The sequence below is a fragment of the Eleginops maclovinus genome, chromosome 18 (genome assembly GCF_036324505.1).
Source record: "Eleginops maclovinus isolate JMC-PN-2008 ecotype Puerto Natales chromosome 18, JC_Emac_rtc_rv5, whole genome shotgun sequence".
Taxonomy (NCBI): domain Eukaryota; kingdom Metazoa; phylum Chordata; class Actinopteri; order Perciformes; family Eleginopidae; genus Eleginops; species Eleginops maclovinus.
Window position 1 is genome coordinate 5,654,736 of NC_086366.1, and position 25,618 is coordinate 5,680,353.

The 25,618-nt window shown below is 39.2% G+C and overlaps 1 protein-coding gene across 2 annotated transcripts in view; it reads left to right on the plus strand.

The window, feature by feature from the left end:
- The window catches only part of veph1 (ventricular zone expressed PH domain-containing 1), a 72,160-nt gene that overhangs the window by 41,886 nt on the left and 4,656 nt on the right, over positions 1–25,618 (plus strand). The window contains exons 9-14 of one of the 2 annotated variants that reach the window (XM_063907899.1): positions 327–682; positions 5,254–5,393; positions 5,622–5,756; positions 12,900–13,017; positions 21,617–21,753; positions 25,244–25,297. In XM_063907899.1, the coding sequence (XP_063763969.1) occupies positions 327–682; positions 5,254–5,393; positions 5,622–5,756; positions 12,900–13,017; positions 21,617–21,753; positions 25,244–25,297 (940 nt within the window). Of the gene's footprint in view, positions 1–326; positions 683–5,253; positions 5,394–5,621; positions 5,757–12,899; positions 13,018–15,638; positions 15,829–21,616; positions 21,754–25,243; positions 25,298–25,618 lie in introns of those variants that run through there. The other variant, XM_063907901.1, reaches the window with a different exon arrangement.

The window sequence follows — 25,618 nt, forward strand, 5'->3', positions numbered from 1 at the left end:
ATGCTCAATGTTAAGTATCTGCCTAGTAACTTTTACTAATGTCTACCAGCTAAGGTTGCTACCTAACAAGCTACCTTTGGCAAGAAAGGCAGACACAATATATTTAGCAAACTCAAATTAATGCAAACAATACCCCTGCCATGCACTGAAATCCAGACCTTTTCCTGCTGAATGTGGTTCGCTTAGTTCTCTAAATTATCGTCAACAATATCCCCCTTGAATGCCAAACCTCCTGGACAGTGTCAAAAACCTGAAGCAGACCGAATGAAATGAGTTTAGACTCAACATCTTGTTGATTGATTAAATTTCCTGTTTTTTCCTCTCAGGTCAAAGAGCCTGGCCCTGCATGCTGTGCGCTCGCGCTCCATCACCTCCGACACCGGGGAGGACGCTGAGGCCCTGGAGCCGAGTCCAGACGGCATTTTCTCCAACACAAAGGTGAATTCACCCTCAGAAAACCAGGAAGCACCGCCTGCTGAGAGCAAACCGAGGGATGACAGCTCGACGCTCATCCCTGATGTCAAAGAGGCGCAGAACTGTCAAAGCAATGAGCAGAAGAAGGAGAAGGAGGAGGAAACTGACAGGCTCTTCATCCACTTAAGAGACAATATGGAGGCGATCAGCGAGTTCTGCAGAGACATGGTGCAGCAGATCCCCATACCAGAGCAGTGTGTGATAGAAGGTAACACAAGCAGCTTTCTTTGAGATCAGCAGTGATATGATTTAATGACCGTGTTATTGCAGTATATGGGGAAGATAAGAGCGGTCCACAGAGAGAGGCAGGGGGAAGGTTTGTGTAACCTGCTGAACCTGAAGGAGATTACAGTCCGAGCTGGGGTTAATTAATGATGTGGTTCGAATACGCCTCGTCTTCCCCTCTCACGTTCATCCTTTATACACATAGAGTACGTTGAGCCACGATCGCCCGAGGATTTCTTTCTATGGGAGCAGTATCTTTATTTTACTATTGCATGTGCTGATCATTAATTGAATCCTTTCCACAGTTCATATCAGTGTGTTTGTATTCCTCTACCACAGTAATAGTCTGAGTCCTAATATAGACTTATCTTCTCTGGACTGACACCTTATATATTTATATTCCACTTTCTGATTCCAGTTATGAAGTGCTGTCAGCCCAGAAGAGGTGATCATAGGATTGATCCACAGTGAGGAAATGTATAAAAACAAGTTAACCTTAAAACCAAACTCAAATTCCCCTGTGAGTGTGCTATTTAGCTAGCGAACGTCAGCTATCTATCTAACAAGTTTACAAGCAAACATGAGCAATTTATCAAACAAGCTTGCTAGCAAACCTTAGCTATTTATCAATCTATCTGGAAAGCGAACATTAGTTATTTATCTGTTAACCTGGTCAGTTAATGTTAGCCATCGACATTACAAGCTAGCTTACCAGAGCTACCTATCTAACAAGCTAGCTGTCGAATTAGAAGCTTTCTGCTAACAGCCCAAACTCATTTAACCAGCAGCTAATCAGAGCTCCAAACCAAGGCAAAAACAAAATATTCTTGTCACATGTTCATCCAAATGTTTAGTATATCGCCTCACAAGCTAACAGTTCGTTTAAAAGCATCAAAACTTACTATAGTACATGCTCTAGCCGAGACAAAGTAAGTCAATGTGGGGTGTACAACTATTAGGCTGTCTTATAATTAAATTTTCCCCATGCAGTTTCAATGTCTTATTAAGGTCAGTGATCAACTTGTTGTTGGTTCAGGTCTTTCCATGGGAAAAAAGTAAAATATTGCAAGACCTTTTCTTCTCTCTGGCTGCACACTCTTTTGACCTGAACTTGTTCTGAATCAGAAGAGAAGAAACTCTTATATAAATAATATGAGCCAAACTCTACTGGGCAAACGTCACAGAACTAATTTGTGAATTGTAAAATTAATCAAGGTAAAGAAGCAGAGAGTTGTTTTGAAGTGGGCAGGGTTATTGAATTCAGTTTGATCTATACAACACAGTCAGGTTTAAGTAGAAACAGCTGAATGTCATGCGTATGTGAAGTATGCATAAAGTACATGTATATATGGGTGCAGTTCTGTGTGTGTGCTCGCCTGCTTTAATGCTGTACTTCTTGCAGTGTGTGCTGAGTAGCACAGCGGGTCAAACGGTTCATGTAAAAACAATGAAATGAGAAACCTGTTACATCTCCAAACTAATCTAATCTACTTTCTAAAACCTTTGTAATCCATTTTCACATTTCCTCTCTCATTGTTCTTAAATTCAGGGACTACATATTTGGTTTTCATTCATGCCGTACCATTTCTGCTTATTTTCAATTCTTCAATTTGATTTGCTTTATTTAAATTAATACTTAACTGTCATGTTATTTCCCATATTAACTAAAACTTGATCCAGCCCCTCCCGAAATGGTAAATCTGAGCTCAATGGGATATACATCATAAACCTAAATGACAGACTACCATTGAGTTAGGCAACAAGAACTCTGGAAACCCCTGTGCCCGTATGCAACATTACACATCAGTCCACACTGGACAAATCACACAAAACGTACGCAAAAATGCAATTACAGTACAGCCCGACCTATAGGGACACGGCTACAGTCTTTTGAACATATTAGGAACAGACAAAGTTGTCAGAAAACACACACACACACACACACACACACACACTAGAGGTGATGATATTTTGATTGACTGGAGGGGATGTTTTTGCTCAGCCCTTTGGCCTGAATGTAATTTTAACTAAGAGGCAGCCAGGAGTCAAACACACACACACACACACACACACACACACACACACACACACACACACACACACACACACACACACACACACACACACACACACACACACACACACCTACACTCCTAGACAGCCCCACGCACACACACACACACACAGACACACACACACACACACACACACACACACACAAACACACACACACACACACCTACACTCCTAGACAGCCACACGCACACACACACACACACACACACGCACACACAGACACACACACGCACACACAGACACACAGACACACACACACACACACAAACACACACACACACACACACACGCATGCACAAAAGGAAAGCAGACAAAAAATAACAAACTCCTCCTCTGCCTCCCGTTAATTGATTAAATCTGAAAAGAAATGTAAACATACATCTGTTGCACACGTACACACACATCAATTACACCATACATAATTATTGCTAAGTCGCTTAATGAGAATCAAGCCCTTGGTGCTGAGGATATGATGTCACGGGTGGTCTCAGCTGGATGATGTCATCATGCTGCTGACCTGCAGAACCCCCCATCTCAAGGGAGGAGGATTACACGGAAGAGTGGATATGCACATCCACACATATACACACACGGTGACGCAAAACAATATACAGCGTCACCGACAATCGAGAACATAAACAAACTCTTGGAAACACACATGTCACACACGTGAGAGTGAAGCAGGACAAACAGGGTTGGGAAGGATACTTTTAAAATGTGTTTTGTAACAGTTACTAGTTACCTGTAAATGTTTAAAAAATAATTTGAGATTTATTTTAACACTGTAGTCCTGCTAGTAATCCCAAAGTAAAAAAAGTACCAGTATTCAGATTGTTTTTCTGTAACTGAAAGGGTTACTTTTTTTTGTATCCTGATTATGTAATCAGGTGTTATCTGTTAGTTCCCAAGCCTGTTGATACTCATGGAGGTTTAAAGTTTTCCGCTTCATATTGTCCGATGTCCGACAAAGGCAAACATGTAATAACGGCCAAGAGCATTTCCATTAGGAGAAACAAGCTGCAGATCCAAAACGATGCAAATATAAAAACACAGATATGCCAAAAATCATGTCAATGAAAAAACCTCTTCACCAACATGACAACACATGAGCAGCTTTTACTAAAAGCGCTGCGTAAACAAAGCACTGCAAATAGAAAATGCTGCAAGAAGCTCAAAACACAACGGGAACCAGGGGACACAAAAAAGAGATGCACACAGATGGGACCTGGAGAGCTTGTTGACGATCGGGGATTATAAAGTCGGTTATTTCATGCATTTGAAAGGAGTTTTTTGTTTACCTTCATGACCAAAAAACCCAATGAAGGTGGAGTTTTATCCCTTTGAACCACGTCAGTCACCTGAAGCTTCTATATTTTTACTTTACTGTTATTAAAGTATGTAGATATCCAGCAAAGCTTAGAGTTACGGTTTTATGACAAGAACTAGAAGATACTTTATTTATTTGAGCATGTTAGAAAAAGGAAATTACTCACTTTCTTTGGCAGGTAGGGAGAGGATTGATACCACTCTTACATAAAGCTAAAGCCACTTATCCTAGCATCTTAGTATAACATAAATAATCTGTACAAAAACTGGCAGTCTTGTCTAAGTTTTCACCAGTCAGTGTCAAGAGCTTATAGATGAAAACAAGTCAGTGATGCAGAGAGCTTCTCTTCCTTTATAAACAATATTTTGGGGGATGAACTACTATCACATGCTTTGCTTTGAGTGGTATCCATCTGTATGTATATTTATGAAGATTCAACTTTATTGTCATTGCACAGAGTACAAGTACTAGGACAACGAAATGCGGTCTCTGCATTTGACCCATCCTAGTGTTAGGAGCAGTGGGCTGCCATTATGTACGGCGCCCGGGGAGCAGTGTAGGTAACCAGTGTCTTGCTCAGGGACACCACGGTGGCACTAGGTCTTTCGGGGACTTGAACTGGTGACCTTCCAGTTCCCAGGCCACCCCTATGGACTTCGCCACCACCATTTATGGTCATCTACACCGGAAAGAGCATAAATATTTTACCAAAATTGTGTAATTAGTGCTGAAAACAGGAGAAATTGGGAACCTCTTTTACCAGTAAATCAGACCCAACTGCTGCACAAAATCTTATTTTAGATGAGGCTAAAAGAGTATTTTACTTCTTCTTTTACTGCTACTAAAATGAGGCACATCAAAAAGAAACTATTGTTTTATTTTGATTCAAATGACCAAGTTATTTACATGCAATGCACAGAAACCAGCTTTGAGTTGGGAGTGTGTGGGAGGTGGTGGTGGTGGAGAAGACGTTCCGTGATGGCAACGAGCCGCTGTGTCCTTGCGTGCTATGAATCACTCTGTAAATATGCTCCCAAGGTTACACAAGTACATATGTGCAAGAGGCAGAGAGGATCTAACTGACTGTGGTTTAACTTGTGCATCTGGTATATTTAAAGTGCTTTTTTTTTATGTGTGTGTGCGTGTGACAGATTCAAATCGGGGATGTGTGGCCAAGCTGTCGTTCTCCTGTTCTCTCAAGGGCCACTACTGTCTGTACGCCAAGTCCTGTTTCAACATGACCAGCAGACAGCCTCACCTCTGGATTCACATCATGCTGCTACATCTGCAGGTGAAGAGAACAATAGGGTTTTTATGAATGACTTTATTGATTTAGAAATAATCGTAGTGCTAAAAAAAAATGTTCCGTTCCTCTGTTTTCATTTTGGGGGATATTTGAAGAGCTGTACAGTTAAAGGGGTGTGTTTGCATGTGTTTAATGTCAACATCTGTTCAAGGACCTTTGTTTTAACAACATTCTTTCTAATTTGCATCTGTGTTCTTGTCATTTTTTGACTAGAGTAAGTCCAGTGTCGCTCTGTGCTCCAGGGATGAGTGTGTCCAGAAACTCGCTTCTCTTTGGGAGAAGACGCAGCTGAAAGGAGCTCACAGCTTCCCTAAGGCCATGACGCAGCAAACCACCCCTCACAGGAAGGTACTGGACCAAAGTGTGTGTGTGTGTGTGTGTGTGTGTGTGTGTGTGTGTGTGTGTGTGTGTGTGTGTGTGTGTGTGTGTGTGTGTGTGTGTGTGTGTGTGTGTGTGTGTGTGTGTGTGTGTGTGTGTGTGTGTGTGTGTGTGTGTGTGTGTGTGTGTGTGTGTGTGTGTGTGTGTGCGTGCGGTCATTGGTAGTAAAAAGAAAGAAGCATCCACTGTTTAAATACGGAATGCACTAAGTGGACATTTCTATATACAAGGCCTTTCCCATCATCTTAATCGTGTGTGTGTGTGTGTGTGTGTGTGTGTGTGTGTGTGTGTGTGTGTGTGACATACTAAGTGTTCTCTAGGAAATAATTAGACCCACAAAGAAAACACAGCTGTGGTTTGTTTTCCTCTAAACGCGTGTTGTGGCTCACATCGAGCAGCTATGGTTGACATACGGATCATGAATAAACACAGGTATTCATAATCACACACTTTCATATTAAAGTTAGCAATAAATAACACACTGTAGAAATACCCCACAAGGGAAAGTCCTGAATTGATAATGTTACTCAAGTAAAAGTGTGTAGGCTAATCCGGTAAATGTACTTTTTCCAGTTAAAAGTAAACCATTTATACAAATATTCACTGAAACTGTTCAATATTATTTCATAGAATTATTATTTATTTTAAATGAATGTAAGGATGGCTAAGCAGGGTTTAAGTGTAAGTTATGAAGAGGCCTTATTATGTGTATTTTCAGGTTCACATGAATATGTTTTGCGTTTACTGTCTCCATGCTTTAAAGTTCAAAAAGCTCTTTATGTTTCTCATACTGCCTCTGTCTGAAACCAGAGCCCAGTGATGTGATTGTTCAACTGCTTAGAGATGTCCCGCCCCTTAGCCTATCACGTACAATTTGTTAGAGCGCTAGCCAATAGGATCGCAAGCTTACGAAGAAGAATTCAAATCTAAACCTTTTACAACAAACACAATATACTCTTTTTAGTTTTGACTTACATTGTAATCCTGCTAGTAATTCCTACAAATGTCACATGATCTGTGAGGTTACCTTTTATTGTTTTCTGGTTACTTGATCCTGTTACATGTAATCCTTTACTCCCCAGACCTGCCAAGATCACAATGTACCCTAACAGAATAACTTTGAATGTATTTATTTTTGGCTTCAAATGGGTTCAGTTTCATTTCCCAGGGACACAACTTCTCCCTTTATCCATATGTTCTGCATTTCCTCTTTTCTTTCTTTTCCTCTCTATTAAACCTAAAACTCCACCATCGTCAGCCAATCAGAAACACATGGTGCAGAATAGGAAGAGATGCACACGAGAGGACAGCTAAATGAGACAGTAAAGTTTTATATATTATATCTGTACTGACAGGGAGATTTAAAAGGTGACTGCAGGGCTTTATGAGGCTCTGGAGATTTAATAGAGAGCTTTTGACAACTCAGTTAAGTAGTTTTATGACACGGAGGTAATAGAAAACTGCTGTGAGCAAAGATGAGAGGGGGGTAAGAGCTTCAACCATTACCTGGAAAGACAATATTGGAAAAGATGCTTTAACAATAAAAATGTTAATAGTTTAAAGCATGGAAATAGTTCAATCCTCGGTCAGGGGTCAAGATATAAAGATAAAACTATTAAACCTAAGGAAAGAAATTAGAGAGCTGCACCATCATTGTGTTCATCACAGCAGAGGAAGGAGAGGGATAAACGAAAGGACATGATGGGGAAGAATGTGGTAGAAGCGTGCTGGAAATATAGTGATGAAGAAGAAGCGAAAAATGTAAAGTTAGAGAAAAGTGTTAAAAAGAAACGAAGAACAAAGGGGATGTAAAAGAGTTAACGGTAAAAATACTCAGGCTATGGGTACAAACATACATACATACATACACATACAGTATATATGTTAACATACACATTCTTATTTTGGAAGAAGATCCACAATCCCAAAAAAAGAGATCAAGAGAAAGAAGATATAAATAATAATACAAAATAAATATAATAATTACAATAAAAAATATATAGAATGAAACAAATACAAATTATAACATTTATAAATTAATAATAAATATAAATAATATCATTTCTGTAATTTCTGTACGTAGACTTTGGAATAAGTGAAAAATAAATAAACATGTTTAATTTTAAAGTTATTATCTCCTGGTTTTCTGAGTGTGAATTCACCATTGTGTGGTAAATAATAATTGAATAATTAAAATATTATTGATACATTATAAAATACTAATAAATAAATAACTCACGGATCATTTATAAGTGGTTTTTTGGTGTGCGCATATCGGTGAGGGGGGAGGGAGAAGTGGAATAGGTAGAGACTAAAACCGACCTGAAGATGAAGACGTATTAACATGCAGAATAGAAAACCCAGGAGGATGGTGGGAAGATGTTGAACAGGCTGAATAAAATAGGACATCGTGGGGCAATTGTTACAAAGGATGTGGCAAGAGACCAAGGAGGAAAGACATGGCATGTGGAAGTGGAAGCCTGAGAGGGGAGATACTACATCTATTGTTTCACCATTGCTCTGTCTTCAGCCCACAGTGAGCGTTTGTTGATACAAGTTTAGAGTAGATAAAGTGTGGTGGAGGAAGAGGATGAAGGAGGAAGAGATAGAGTGAAGCTTAAGACAGAGTGGAGACTGGGGTTAGGGTTAAGATATCTGGGGAAGGAAAGACCTTACAACGCAATATGGGAAGACAAAAGAAAGAGCAAAAAGGTATGGTTTTTTTTAAGGAATTGTTGCCTCTCTGTGCGTGCTTTAATTGGATTTTATTACACGGCTTCGTTGAGTACTCGATTCTGATTGGTCATTTTGAACATTCCAGAGGTCTGCTATGTTTAGCTAGAAGACCATTGCTACGGAGAATCAAGGGAGTATAAGAAATCAGCAGAAGTACACAGACAGGAATACACACTAAAGGGAACAGCAGAAGAAATGGAAGGATGAAAGTTGGAGAGGCAAAAGTAAAGCTTAGCTCCTTGTTTATTCTCTTCCGCCCCTCCCCTTTCCAACACTCCCACTTCTCATCCACTCACCTTTCTCCTGACTCACACTCCCCTTTCTGCTCCTCTTTCTGCCTCCACCTCCTTCTGCCTTTATTTTTTCTGGTTAAGTTATTTTTAAAAAACTCCAAAAGGCTTCTCTGTACTCTCTACTGTCTTCTCCTCTTTGTCCCGTCTCTTGTCCTCTCTTTTTATCTCTTCTTGTCTCCTCTCATCTTCTGCGCTCTCCAGGTGCAAAATAACCTATACTACCTCGACAAGAAGATTCATTTGTAACTATCGTATTATTGCCCGCTTAATGTGTGCATTTCTTGAACTTGAAGTGAATTGTTTGCCAGTTAAATACGTTTAAACTGCCAGAAACTCTCTGTTTTGTATGTAATATAAACATATATTTAGGTTTTCAACAGAGTGATACCCCAATTACCTCAAACAACACTAACTCAATGGTGTCAGTTTTCTGTTTTGTTTTTTTCAAAATCAATAATAATTCAGATCTTTATAAAAAGATCTGAATTATTATTAAACTTTCTAGATTACCCACAATAAACCTTTTCCAAACATAGTTTTTTTCCGTTATTTGGAAGTGTTATGGTAGTAGCTGCTAATGTAGCCTAAAGACATTCCCAGATTCAAGGGACATCCCTTGGGGCAATTTATATCCGACTTCAAAGCTCTCTCACAAAAGGCTTTTTTACAAATGCTTCAGCAGCCTACCACCAAAACACTTATTACAGACTGATTTTGTTCTGATTTTAACACAATAGCCTTTTAAAACTGTGCATGACAGCAGATTCGGTGCAGCTCTCCATCACGGCTGCTGTTGTAATCCTTCCTGTTCAGGTAAAATCTTGCATCTTGATTAAATTAAAGGAGAAAAAAGTACCACCAGGACAGCAAAAGGTTTCTATTTCCCCCGTTTCTCTTCCCTATCTCCTACGCAAAAATAAATTACTTTATTTTTGATCAACGCCAGCCATAAAACAAAGCTACAGTCAACAGCAAGTTAGCTTAGCTTAGCATCATGGTTGGAAAACAAGGGGGAACAGTTAGCCTTGCCCAGTGTAAAGATAACACCACCCTGTTCTGCCTTTTGGTTTGGTTGTTTTTCCCTTTCCTGTAGAGTGTTAAAGGTGTTTGTGCATGTAAATGGTCTGCAAAGTGTCTCTCTCTCTGAAAATGAGCATTGTAAGTCCTCTTTAAAGTGTACTAAATAGTGTGACATTGTTGTGGTTTAAGCTGCACATGTGATGATGATTTACAGAAAGCAGCTTTGTGTTAAACGGGTGACGGGGGTTACGTGAGGATAGATAGATTATATTCAGACTCACATAATCCTGCCATTGTTCCTTCATCTCTTTATTGGACCCACTTCTCTGCTCCTGGTGAGTCTAACATGGTTATGATGTCCTCTTTAGTGTTGCCCGGCATTTGTCAACGTACACACAGTGGCTTCTTCCTGAAGGCTCATTCAAAACACACACAAATCATGTACGCCCTGCATCATAGCCTGTCAGCTGTGTGCCGTGCGGTGACACGCAAATTGCTCTTAATGGGCAAATGCTACCTTTCTCGTATAATGTAATGACTCATCTAATGTGATTTGTCCTCTGTTATTGCTCGGCATCTGACTCACGGTGCGGTCTTACATCGGTTTTCCGCTTCTGATTTTATTTGTTTGTTTCTGTTATAGATGATTCACAGCAGCTTTGTAATCACTAAACAATAGTATGGCCTGTTAATACCCTTGACATTTGTTCAGCCATGATTTGGCAGAAAAAACAAGCAGCAATTCTGAGTAACATGTCATGAGCATTTCCTTTTTGTAATCCTCAAAAGGAATTTTTGTTCCGGCCACAAGTTATTCCGACTTCAATAACTTAAAACCCTTAAATGAGTGTCCTGGATTTAACTGAAATGATCGCCATTCACTGGAGAAAGTACTTTAATAGTAGCTATAATCAATATTTGGCATCACAGAACTTTACTGTGAGTTTAACACCAATGAACTGGTTTGGTTATCTCTCATTGCTCTCTTAAAAATATAGTTTAAAAAAAAATCTATCACGTACAATGTGTTGGAGCGCTAGCCAATAGAAGCCAGAGTGTTACATAGTGATGTCACTATGTTGCAGGATACTCCCTCTGGAGGAACTTTGTGATTTCAGCCTTAGCAGACCATTTACATGCACTAAACCACTACAATGCACTACGGGAAAGGGAAGACCCCAACACAAAGAGAAATAGCTTCTTTAATAAATGTACTTTCCACGCTATTTCATTTGGGGTTTTATTTTATTTTGATTCTCTCTCTCGTTTTCTTTATTCAGTCTTCTACTTTCACCTCTTTATCCAGAGTTCTGTCTCTCACATTTCTCAGGTTTTTTACTATTGATCAGTGTTAGGATTTCTAACGGTTGCAACATGTTTTCCCTCAGTCCTCTGAATCATAACTAGTAAAACAAATCAACATAAAACCACACATTTAGCCCCACATGGTCCTGTTTATCTGGATCTGCAGGCAGAGCCCTTTCACCTCAAATGTTTTGTTTTAACTCAAATACTCTGATGATCAATCATGTGTGTGTAAAATATAGTTTCCAAATGGGAGTACACACATAAAAACAGTATATACAACCTTGCTCATTAACATCAAGGACTCTCTTAAAGAGGCGCGGGTCGAAAGGTCCAACACGCTAGTAGCTTAGCGTTACAGCTACCTGTTCTCTGGGGGTTTCATGGGGAGAAATACAACTCTGAAATTGATGATCAGAAAATGCAAAAAGTCTTCAGATACTTGTGCCTTTTGGTGGTCAGGATATATAAACCCTGAATTAATCATAGAGAGATTAGGGTTACATAGCAATACAATGAGTTATTGTATAAATACAGTATGAACACACACACACACACACACACACACACACACACACACACACACACACACACCTAAGGATATTTATATCATAAGGAGTTAAGGACTAATGACAGTAATTAATCATCGTCTTAAATGTCTCTGTTTTTCGCCAAAACAGTCCAAAGATAAATGTGTTTTATCTCCTGGGTTTAACTGTCACTGAAGTATATTTGTGTGTTTTTGAGGGAAAATATAACTGATACCATGTGGAGGGGGTCTTAAGGGATAGCTATTGGTTTCAATTACACATACACACACACACACACAAACACTGAGGCACAGTCCTTAACTGGAATGTCAAGTACCTCCGCGAGTCGAGGGGTCACTCATCATTATGTGTTTGTGGTTGTGTTACTGCATTTAGATGAGCTTGAATAGATTTCTGTGGGATGGTTATTAAACGTCTCCTGTGACTTATTATTTTCTCAGTGTTTCTAGTTGAAAACCAAATATGACAAACTGTGAGGGATAATGTGCAGCAAGGCGTCTTCTTCAGTCTTGCTCTGCTGTTCCTGTTAGTGTTCACTTCCTGTCTGTCTGCTGCTGCTGATTCCTTGTTTTAACCTCTTTCCGTCTCTTGTCTTCTTTACATAGAGAAAGTATTTCTTCTAGAACAGTATGGTCAGCATTATGTGTCCAAAACCAACTGTACAGGAAACTGACTGCTGTTATACACGAATAAAACGATTTGAAAGGCATTTCTCAGCGGCATTGGTCCCATTGGAAATCTATAAAATATTCACTGCCTGCACCAGTATCATTCTCTACTGGAAATATAAACAAATGTGACACTCATGATGAAGTAAGTGTACTTAAGTATGGAGCAACATTTCTAATATGAAAGCTATAGGCGTGGGAGTGGAGGTACGGGGCATTATACTCAGGCATGGTACAAATCACTTCCACCTTATAGGAAAACATGTTCAGATGTAATAAAATAAACTAAATATTAGGTAAATTGGACTCTGTTTTTGGCAAGTAAGCCTTATTCACAGCATAAATCATGACAGTGAGCCAATATGAACAACACAAGGACCCTGAAACTGAATCAGCCTCCGTACATTTTATTGTTTTTCATCTGTACTGTGAAATGTCTTCAGTGAAACAAGGTCTATTGTCAATATTATTAAGTAAAAAGTTCAAATATAGTGTCAGGACATTTAATAAATATTCTGTTTCCTCCTCTGCTGTCTTCAGGACCTGGACAGTCTCCAGGTTCAGCTCGACGAGGTGCGCTTCTTCGACCTGTTCGGCTACAGCGAGGAGGAGGGAGGGTGGCTCTGCTTCATGTGCAACAACCCTGAGAAGGCCACAGGTACACGCACACGCACGCCCGCGCACACACAAACACACACACACACACACACACACACACACACACACACACACAAATGTATATATACTCAGAGGTGGAAATGACAGGAAAGTACATCTACTCAATCACTGTACTTAAGTGCTTATACTTTTATTAGTTTTACTTAAGTTAAAGATGTCCTTCTTCCACCTTTACATATATTCAGTAAGAGTACACATAGTTAAATAAAGACCTTTTTGAACGTTAAAGTATGGAAACATGTCACAGTAGAGGCACAAAATACTAAAATGAACCTGAAAATGAGTAGAATATGGCCCTTTAACTTCATATTAATATGACGTTTATTTTGTGTAAATAGAATTTGGTAATAAATAAGTTAATGATGATGAACACGCTGATGCAATAAGATAAAATCAATAAATTCAAAGCCAAAAAGCTGAAGCAGAGACAAAAACATTCAAATGAATTTGATAAATTGAGCGTCTCTTCTCTCTTCTTCTTCTACATTAACATGAAATTACTCACTTTGACAGACTGTATCCCACTGAGGCTTCACCCGTCTTCTCTAAACAGGGGAAAAAACAAGTAAAGTGAGACGTTGAAAGATTTTTATTTCACGTTTTGTAAACATGTCACCATCGCAGTGCCGAGCTCCGCGGGATGTTTTCACTCAAAATGCCTTCAGGGGGAATTATCTTTTCCCAGAACAGTGGAGGTAAATGGAGCGGAGAGCGGCTTTTATTTAATGGTTGCCAGTCTGATTTGAAGGGTCCAGTAATGAGTCAATCAGTGGCATCATGATTCACTTCTGATTAGTTTACTTTGGACCGCTTTACTCACTTAACCCGCGCCGATGACCTGATGAAGTCAGACCTGGAAAAGTGGCCAAATCCTTAAATCACATTTAGATTACTGTGTGTGTTTTTCCTCCACACACTGGAGACTTCAAGCAGTATGGGGAGTAACGGGATAATGTAATCACGATACAAAAAAGGTAACTGTATCCCTTACAGTTGGTATAGTGCCTACTGCCTGAATATGCTTAATGAAAGGCAAGTTTTCCTCTAACCCAAAACATGTTTGATCCTAAATATCTTGGTTTCTTCTTTTCTGAGGTCCCATTGTTCTGTTGTCTCTGTTAGTCTCACATAAGGCCAGTTATTGCTTATATAAGAGGACTTAGAAGAGGGAAGTGTGTTGCAAATGTTTTAGGATGAAGAAATATGGAGGCTGGGGAGGTAACAATCAGATGATACGGCTTCTCAGAACTTTAAATCAACAATAAGGGGCGGTAAACGTGCATCCCATCACGGTGTTTTCAGGCTCTGCTGTTAGAGGGAGGAAGTACTGTAGTTTGCAGATCAGAGGAAGGTGTGTGTGTGTGTGTGTGTGTGTGTGTGTGTGTGTGTGTGTTTGTTTATGTGCTTTTAGAGAGACTAAGGTTCAGATTACTGCATCAGTGTCTCTCAGGTTTTTATAGAGTAATAAACAACCTTTGTTATTTAAGCTTTGTTTTCTTAAATGTCAAGGAAATGAAGCATGCTTCTTTGATTTTACAAACATACATAATTATTCTGCAAAATAACTACTCTCAAATCACACACACTGTAAATAGTTACACTCTTAAATTACTCTTGAAGTTTCTCTGTTCAGCTCTTTGTGTGTAGTGTTGATGTCAAACAAGCGTTGAGTTCTTCCAAAACAATTCATAAAAACACTTCAAAGTTACTTTTTATCTGTTAGTTGATAGATTTCATTTTACCAACTGTTGATCAATGGAGCAGAAATACACACCAAAAAACTGCATAGTTATAAAAGAACAATTATAAATACCAATTAGCACTTGTGTTTGAATGTACAATTGGGTTTTAACATGCCACTGCAAAAAAGTTTCCCACTTTAGGATGCATAAAGTATCTAATATAATGTAAAAGGAAAGTTAGTTGAAACACAACAGAGCAGAGTAAAGTCTCTTATATTTCCTAATCCATTCATACCAAGGTAAGACCCAGAGACGCCTCCTGTATCTGATTAAACTAAAACATATTGACACACACACTGCTCTACTGTTAAGCTAACACACACACCTTTCACCTCAGCAGTGATGAGACACATTCCTGTGTTATTAAGTGTGATATGAGTTGCAGTCACTTTCTGTTGCTTGTGAGTGTGAATTTAACAGTATTCCTGATATGTGTGTACATGTGTGTTCCCCGGAGAGAGACAACTTGGATGTAAATCTGCCCTGTGTTGTATTCAAACAGCCCTCTGAGTTGAACAGGGGACCCCTCTACGACCTTTACCACCTGAGGCCTGACATGTTTGTGTCAGTCACCTGAACTCAGTGGCCTCAAACAACACTTTCAGTCAGCTGTCGACAGTCCGCAGCATAACTGTGAAGAGACGGGGCTACCTCACCTGTTGTGGAAAACATTGATCCATCACACTGTGGTAGTTGTTTTTGAGGATGTGCTAACCGTGCATACAGCCTGCTGCAGTTTCTCCCGCTAGATTTCTACTATTTTTCAACTTTTAGTGTCCTTATTTGATCTGACTTGTTAATAACTTCTATCAGGCACTTATTAAGATGTGTCCTCTCTAAACTTTCTCATTGACACTAGGGACAGCTGACTGCACTAAAGTAAGCTAGCAGCTAGGAGCTAGCAAGGCGGTCGGAAACAACAGCTATCCCCACTGAAGTCTGGAGAAGTACACACAGGATGCTGGGTAAACCGAAGAGATGAAAGGAGGAGAGCTGGGTCCAGATTTATGGAAAAAAGGAGATATAACCTGTGTCTCCCCCCTCTTAGCATGGGAAACGTAAGATCACTGGCTAATATTGGATGAGCTAACGAGCTAAACTAGGAGTACGATATCTGGAGTGTATTTATGACAACAACGTTTCCGGACTGTTTGGGCTGGCTGGGATGAAACTGAGAGCTTCATCATGTCTTCAGAATGATCCTGAGCCTCTGGAAACTTTGTCCAACTGTAACCTGTCAAGTTTTATCCAGCATATATATTTTTCATTATAGATGCAGCACATAATCTGTGCATGCTGTCTGCATTAACAGCCGCCAACAGGCCACATTTTCCTTATTTTACACTCTTTAAATGCTCCACTGTAGTAAACATTTGCCCGCTGGGGTTATTGCAGATGTTGTACAAAAACACAAACAAGGAGCTGGTCTAGTGTTTTTATTGATGAAGCATCAAAAAGAGAGAAAGTTAAAGTGTTGTAAAGGTCAAAGTGGAGCAAGAGGTTACTGCAACTCCCATAATGCTTTATGATTTACTTTAACTACTGGAATGCCTTTGAAGGGAGCGGTAATGAGCAGAGGGCTGTGTGTGTGTGTGTGTGTGTGTGTGCGGGGGTGTGTGTGTGTGTGTTTGTGTGGGGGGGGGGTGTGTGTGTGTGTGTTTGCAAATCAAATTAATCAAATGTGTCAACAAGATAAATAAAGGCCATTAAACATGCTCACTATAGGAATATGAAAGTACAGGTATCTCAAAACTGTTCTTTATGCGTGGGTACATTATCATTCTACCAGCACCATTACTACTGGGACATGTCTCCATGCTTTAATGTTCAAAAAGCTCTTTATTGTTCTCATACTGCCTGTGCTGCAGCACCTCTTTTCATCTTCTGTCTGAAACCAGAGTCCAGTCTGCTCTGATTGGTTAGCTGGCCGACTCTGTTGTGATTAGTCAACCGCTTAGAGACGTCCCTTAGCCTATCACGCAGAATGTGTTGGAGCGCTAGCCAATACAAGTGCAAATGTTACGTAAGGATGTCAACCTGAAGTAAACAAAGGGGTCCAATGGAGGTGTTTCAGGCTGGGGGGATTTTAGCCTTTTGCAGACCATTTACATGCACAGAAACCTATGCAACACTACAGGAAAGGGAAAACCACAAAAAGCCTGATGGAGCCTCTTAACATAGATATATACACACATGTTGCATCAAACTCTCCCTCCCTCGTGCCTTTGCTTGTACTTCTTTTTTTTAATGGAAAACCCCAAGTAAGACTCTCCATCATTTCCCCATCCATCAGTGAGGACAAGCTGGACACAAATTCTGAGATCCAGGAATTATGTTGCAAATTCAGGATATTTTCCTCACACTGTGCCAGAGAGTGTTATTACCGAGATGGAGATTTGGGGGATAGAGAAATGTTTTTAAATAATTTAAGACAGCATTTCTCAAAGGTGCTTTTAGATATTCTTATTTAATTACAGTCGACGATGTAATGGTTTGTGCAGCATTTTCTAACTCAACTTTCAGTGGTTTTATGTTGTCATTTTAACAACATTTGGGCATTTTAGTTTTATTTCAGCCAAAGAAAACCTTCCCTTTTCTAGTCCTTGAAGTAAAAAGTTCACTTGTTAGTCCTTTTTAGTTGGCAGATTATTTCAAAGTTGACATTCATTCTAGTCAAACTAAAATATCTCCTTGCTTCTTGCTTTTGTAAGAAATTGCTGCATTCATTTAGAAAAACAAGTTTAAAGTTTTTATACTTTAAAAGCACTTTTCAGTCTTCTGTTTTTGGCAAGAATATTGCAGTATCATGTTATAATAAGTGAAAATATTCAGATTTCTTTTACCAGATTGTCAGGAATTTAATTTAAGTAAATAACAATAATTTAAACGTATTATTCCTCAATTGGCAGCACTAAAAAAAGTATAATAAATAACACTGAGTGTTGTAAATGAAAGGTTACAAAAGCCACATGTCGTACAGTATTAGCTTCAGTGTATTCCATTGAACCTGCTGCTGGAGATGTTGAACTGCAGGAGATCAAATGAGGTGAAATGAAAAGGAGTCGGAAAGCATTAAATTCATAGACGATGACTTCATCCAATCGCTGTTTCATTTCTTGTGTTTATTTCAAGATACTTTTATGTTTGTGTGTGTTTTTGTGCTCTTTACACTTAAATCAATCCAAAAAGAGTCATCTCTCCTTTAACTGTTTTCCTTTCTGAAACACGTTTTTGCAAAACCAGACATGTTTCTGACAGCAGTTTTTCTCTTGGCTATGACTCTACATGTTTTCCAGTTATGAGATTCCATCACTCAAAGAGGCAAAAACTTGACATTTAACCACATTTTATCCAAACATTGGTAGTTACCAAGAATGAGTAAGTGTGGTTTAAACTCTGTTCTCCTCGCACCTCTTCCTGTTGTCGTTGTTGTTGTTTCTGCTAATGATTTGACACTTGAGTTTTGTCCTGTTAGTTTCTTCTATGTCATATTTGTATTTATTGCCTCTACTGTGACATGTCTCCATGCTTTAATGTTCAAAAAGCTCTTTATTTTTCTCATTCTGTCTGTGCTGCAGCACCTCTTTTCACCCTCTGTCTGAAACCAGAGCCCACTCTGCTCTGATTGGTTAGCTGGCCGGCTCTGTTGTAATTGGTCAACCACTTAGAGATGTCCCGCCCCTTAGCCTATCACGTACAATGTGTTGGAACGCTAGCCAATAGACGTCCAAGTGTTGCATAGTGATGTCACTATGTTCTGGAAGAAAACAAAGGAGTCGAATGGAGGAGTTTCAGGCAGGGGGGGAGTGTTTGGGAGAGAAACAGCAGATTTTATCCTTTGCAGACCATTTACATGCACAAAAACCTATATTACTCTACAAGAGAGAGATAACTAAACATTGTACTGTGTTTGCTTTTAATTCATGTATTGAACTAAAAAAATATGACATATCTTTTAGTAACCTTCCCCACCATGTTTATAGACTTAATGATTCAGAATAATATCAACAAATATATAATAATGGATGTGCGTTTGACTGATGAGGGATTTTGTATTTGTAAGCTTTTATATATGACTGATGATTTACTGGAATGCCATCCATCTGACTAATCAGTTACATTCTTTCCAAGTGTGTGTGTGTGTGTGTGTGTGTGTGTGTGTGTGTGTGTGTGTGTGTGTGTGTGTGTGTGTGTGTGTGTGTGTGTGACTTCCTGTCTGCCTGTTTAGACAGAACCACTGATTATATATTGGTGGTCAACACACCCCAAACATTAAGGTGTAACAAATATTTTTTTTCGGGGTGCAGAGAGACCTGTCTGCTGCATAAATCTTTCGGCCTCTCTGTCATGCCGACACCTGGAAAATGATTCCTGGATTTGTAGTCAGCCTGAGGCAGGTGCTAGAGTTCATAACACTGTGTGTGTGAGACACGCTGACGTCAAAAACAAGGAGATTAGGACACAACACACACACTGACTCACACATAAATACAGGGGATGTTCTCTAAGCATTTCATTTATCCGATCCAAACATGTCCTCTGTCTTTCTGCAAACATGCTAAAGAAACTAAGATATATAGTGACATAAATGTGTTCTGCTCAGAGATTTTATTTATAGGTAAACCTGCCTTTCATGAAGCATATTCAGGCTATACACCATCAGTGAAACACATGAGCACATACTACAGTTTAAAGAAGCAGTAATCAAATCTGAGCTGACAGAAAATGCTCCATTTTGGTTTAATGCACACAGTTTATCTCACACACACTATTTAATGAACATAGAGGTTCACCTGCTGAATTAAAAAAGAACAAATGAACAAAGAAAGTGAAAACCATAAAAAGGAAATGGATGAAATGCATTTTAAAATGTATAGTAATCCTGGTAGTAATCCCCTTTTTTTCAGAAATGTAACAGTCAGCTGATTATGTCTGTCTTTCATGTAACTGTCAGTGAAAACAGTTACCTTTTTGAGTAGGCTACCTACGAGACGATGCGTGGTGACGCGATTCGATACGATCAGAAGAAACAAGATGATACGAAACTAGACAATATGATACCATAGGATACGATTGGATTTGGTACAATGCGATACCAGACAATACGACAAGAGACTATATGTTACAATGTAACTGTGAGGGAACACAGATAACTTTTAGAGTAACACTTTTATAATTAGTTTGGCATTCTGTCAAAATAAAATATATTTGATTTACATTGATGTACAACAGATGACCTTTGAAGGTCGGTCTTATTTTGCGTCAGGCACCTCTGTGAATCATCTTTCCTGCACACACACACACACACACACACACACACACACACACACACACACACACACACACACACACACACACACACACACACACACACACACACACACACACTCTCTCTTATCAGATTGCAGTCATCTCCTGATTGCTTTACTCATTGTGGTGGGATACAAAGAGGGGCTCTGTCCTGGATTACTGGCATTAAAACCTGAAGCTGCCAAACATCTGTTTTCTGGTCTGGAGATAAAAGTCTCACTGTACACACACACACACACACACACACACACACACACACACACACACACACACACACACACACACACACACACACACACACACACACAGAACTTTTAGTAAAAACCGATCTGTGGTCACTTTAATTCAAATGTTCCTGTTGGTCAGAACAACTTGAGAAGTTAAATTGTCTTCCATCAAGATACCTATGCGCATAAACTTAAAAACACATTAATTCCTGTTGTTATAGAAGAAACACACACACACACACACACACACACACACACACACACACACACACACACACACACACACACACACACACACACACACACACACCATGGTCCAAATGCTCTATGCAGTTGAGTTTCCAATCAGACCAGTCCAGGGAGTTCTCCTCTAATCAAAAAGATAAAATGCTTTTGTTGTTTTAACCACACTAATGTTGACTGGAACTTGATGAACTCAAATTTGCATGCCACAATTTCATGCAAATGAAATTCATAGTGCCTAAGGGTTATTAAGCATCTTGTATTTAAATAAAATGAGGAGTACTAAAGGGAAATTCAGGACAGCAGGATAAATGATGTAAGATCAGCAGAGTGGCCACGTACGAAACGAGACAATACGAGGTGATATGATTCGATGCAATTCGATACGATACAAAACTATACGTGACATTACAAGATGAAACAATACGAGACGATATGAGACAATAAGGGACGATACGATACAATGCGAGACGAGGCGATACGAGAACAGATGTTACGATACGAATCTATAGGATATGAGACAATGCGAAGAGAGAAGATATGATACCGTTAGAACTTCGACACAATATGAGATAATACGAGACGATCAAAAAAAGGGACAATGCGATACTTTTACACGATACAATATAATATAATACTGTACCTCTATATTGGTGTTAATAGCTGCCGTGCATCTATTTTCGTCAGGGTGCAAATAGACAACAGTCGTCTAACTCTACCAGAGAGGTCGGGCCTTTTGTATCACGAGAATCCCACATTTATGCTGCAATGTTACAGGCTAGATAGAACATTCAATTATTAGGGTAGATCACACACTGAGGGAAAATTTGAATGGGAAAATAGATATTTGCAAGCCAGATGTAACAAAATGTTCATACCATGTAGGGGGTCTTGTGAAATGGTGTGGTGGGAGGAATCGGGCCATTCATGTGGAGTAAAAATCTACGTGCAGAGTCTGGAAACGTACTGGTCGGTTGTGAAACATGCCACATAGTTCTTTATTTCACAACTACATTCTTGTTTTTCGACCTCTCACTGTGTTTTCATGTTCTTCCAGTTGTGAACCAGGAGGGACAGCCGCTGATCGAGGGGAAGCTGAAGGAGAAGCAGGTCCGCTGGAAGTTCATCAAGCGCTGGAAAACCCGCTACTTCACCTTGGCAGGAAACCAGCTGCTATTCCGGAGAGGCAAATCAGTACGTAGCCCTCCTACAGTGTGTTACATAAGTTGTGTGCATGTCAATGGTCTGCAAAGGCTAAAGGGTCAACACACACACACACACACACACTCCCCCCCTGCCTGAAACGCGTCCATTGGACTCCTTTGTTTACTGGAGGACCATAGTGAGGCATACTATGGGCTAGCTTTCCAACACATTGTACGTGATAGGCAAAGGGGCGGGATATCTCTAAGTGGTTGACCAATCACATCAGAGCCGGCCAGCAAATCAATCAGAGCAGACTGGGCTCTGGTTTCAGACAGAGGGTGAAAAGCGGTGCTGCAGTACAGGCAGTATGAGAAAAATAAAGAGCTTTTCAAACAATAAAGCATGGAAACAGTAGAGGCAAAAATACAAATATGAACTTAAAATGAGCAGAATATTTCCTCGTAATATTTCACTGTTCCATTTGAATCATGATGTATGAAACAGTGGAAATTTCATCCCGTGATAAGCTCAAATCTCCCCACGGCAGTATCCGGTGAATCCGACTGTAAAAAAACATTGGCCCCAGTACGGACCCTTGGAGGACTCCCAAGGCCAAAAGCATGACGCTGCAATATGAGTCATTCTCACCCACTTTAACCCAAAGCAGATATCACTACGCACAAGTAGCAAACACAGAGAAGTATGTGCAGTTGAAAAAAAGACAATTGACATCCAAGAAGTGATGATGAGATGTCTCAGGGGTTTTAACAGCATCATTTTCCCTTCAACTTCCCCTGTGTTTACTGATGATTTACTGTAAGGTCGCACAAAGTCTGAAGTCACTGATCACAAGGGTTGGAAAGTAAATTTACTCAAGTACTGTACACAAGTGTAATTGTGAGGTACTTGTTCTTTACTTGAGTCTTTCCATTTTATGCTTCTTCACACATTGGTTAGACAATATACATAGTCAGTCAGCAGCATTATATTATACGAAATGTATCAAATGAATAATGATGAACTAATGGATTAAGAGACCTGGCAGTGCAACATGTCATTCAAAGTTAGCTTCACCTTCACTAGCTGCAAAAGTAGATTGATGTTCACACAAATAAAAAACATAATTATAATCCAGTGATATGATAAATGTTTTAAAGGGCCATTCTGCATAATGAGTACTTTTAGTTATGGTACTTTATTTTGATGCCAATTCTTTTGTACTTTTACTTCAGGAACATTTTAAATACACAACTATTACTTGTGAAAAAATAATCCTTACACACACACGCCGCCCCTGCCCTGAATCGCCTCCATTGGACTACTTTGTTTCATTCTGGAACATAGTGACATCACTTTGTAACACTCTTGCTTCTATTTGCTAGCTCTCCAACATATTGTACGTGATAGGCTAAGGGCGGGACATCTCTAAGTGGTTGACCAATCACATCAGAGCTGGCCAGCTACCCAATCAGAGCAGACTGGGCTCTGGTTTCAGACAGAGGGTGAAAAGAGGTGCTGCAGCACAGGCAGTATGAGAAAAATAAAGAGCTTTTTGAACAGTAAATTACTGATACTGATATGAACCTGAAAATGAACATAATGTGCCCTCTTTAAGTCAGTTCTGTTTGTGGGGAAATCTGATTTATTAGGGTCATTTTACTGTGTGTTTATAACCTGTTTATTGTCAGCCTTCTACAGCAAAAAAACTCTTAATTATCAATTCTGTAATTTTCACAGATAACAGGAGAGAGGCTGTCAGTTTTTAGACATGTTTATACAATCAGCTTCCAAAAACAAGCGCTAGGCTCAACTTCAAAGTGGAATATCTGAAAACAGTGGGGTATTCTCTAGTGGTTGAAACGGAGCAAGCTCTTTTTTTTTTTACCCCTAACAATAGTCTTTGTGCTCCTATCCAGATGGTAATAGTCTCTCTCTTCTGCAGCAGCCACAAGTTGGAAAGTTTTAGTGTCTTTTTTCTCAGAGCCTTCTTCTCTGCCAGCATGTTCTGGAGGTGGTTGGTAGGTTGTGAAATACCTTTTCCCAAACGGGGAGTGAGATTAAGAACACAAAAATGTTTTGTTTCCTCCAAATTGAATGATGGAGGAGCTTTCACACACTAAGAGGTTTGAAAAATGCCCCCAAAACCACACAAAGCTAAGTCTTGTATCTCGCTCTGGTTACTAAGTTAGTGCATTTATTTTACTTGGGCATTTACCAAGTGCATCAAATATTATGAAGTAAGGATACTCATTATGTTTTCATTGTAGCTCATTGCCCAGTATGATCCATTGAACATTTCAACACAGTAAACAATAAAGAGAGAAAAAAGTAATGAAATCAAACTTTATTCATACAGAAAGTAAAATATGTTCTTCTCAAAATAAAACAAAACAAAACAACCCCTCCTTCCCAAGTAATAAATACCAAATAACACATAACTTTGTGATAAATTGAAACACATAAAAACAACAGATGTCAATAAAAACAGGTCTGAATTAAAAATATGAGTGAAACACCTCCTCCGGGTAATTTGTGGATGTCCTTTTTTCCGTGGTTGAATTTGACACAGCGCCTTTTTTTATAAGTCCGTATAAAGAAAGTATTCTTCTTTTGTTGATTTTGTTGCTGAAATTTGCAGAACTTAATCTTCCTACATTTCAGGCATTTCCCACATTTACATATACATTCTCTGGTTTCATGCAGCCATTGGTTTCCATTTATTTCATTGTCAGGACTTTTTTTGCTTCCTGACAAAAAAGGATGTGTATTTGCGTTACTCGGATCAGTAAAGATGGTAAAGGAGACATGGCGTTGGTTCAACACACACAACTACACTTTATCTTCTTCAAAACAAACAAAGATGCTTAGAAATAGAAACATGGACACGCTGTGCAGCAGAGTGGGAGGATCTCATTTCCTGCCCTGGCGAAGCAACAGAACAATAAAGTGTAATTGTTCATCCTGTGAATGGTTTGTTCTGAGTTAGTACTCACTGGAAACAATTCTGAGACACAGTGTCAGGACATGGTGGCAACATGAAGTATTGATACACTCAAAATACACAGAGAGCTTTTATATGTGGCTGTGTTTCATTCACAAAATGAACATCATGCTGCTAAAATCAACCAACTTAAGGGCTGTTTTGTGTTCTCTTTTAAGGTACTATTTTCCTTTCACTGACTCCACTACATTTAGGGGCAAAATATAGTAATTTTTTATAATATATTTATCTTAAAGCTTTAGTTTCTAGTTATTTAACAGTTTTAGAAACCTACAGTATTTACACAAGCTATGATATTCTTCCACCACATTGTAAGCATCAGTAAGACAATAATATAAAACTACAGATTGATTTTTGCTTAAGTAACATGCAGACGTTTTTTGTATGCCCACCAACCAAAAATGCCCAAACTGTTTTCTATATTATTAATGTCTGTTTTCTTTAGACTGCATTATCCAACAGGTTGCACAGCTCCAGATGCAAAATAAAAATAAAAGATATATGTTTTAATTTACTTCCTGTTCTGTCTTCCTGCAGAAGGATGAGCTGGATGATATGCCCATTGAGCTGAGCAAGGTGCAAAGTGTCAAGGTGAGGAGCATCATTTAAATTCATTGTTTAAAAAACTGCTCCTAAAATATTTGTACCTTCTCTATATATATGTTTTCAAAAAGGAAAACTTTGTTGAGCATTTCTCATCTATGAGTATTTACTTAATTACAAGGGACAGGCACGGTAATCCAACATATGCCAGAGGTAAATCACAAACTCATTGGGGCAGCAGTAGCTCTGTCTATGGGGAAGCTTGGGAACTGAAGGGTTCAAGTCAGAATTGGACCAAAAAAGAAATTCAATATTCAGTATTTATCAGTAATCTTGATGCAATAGTTCATAATAAATGGATCAAGAGAA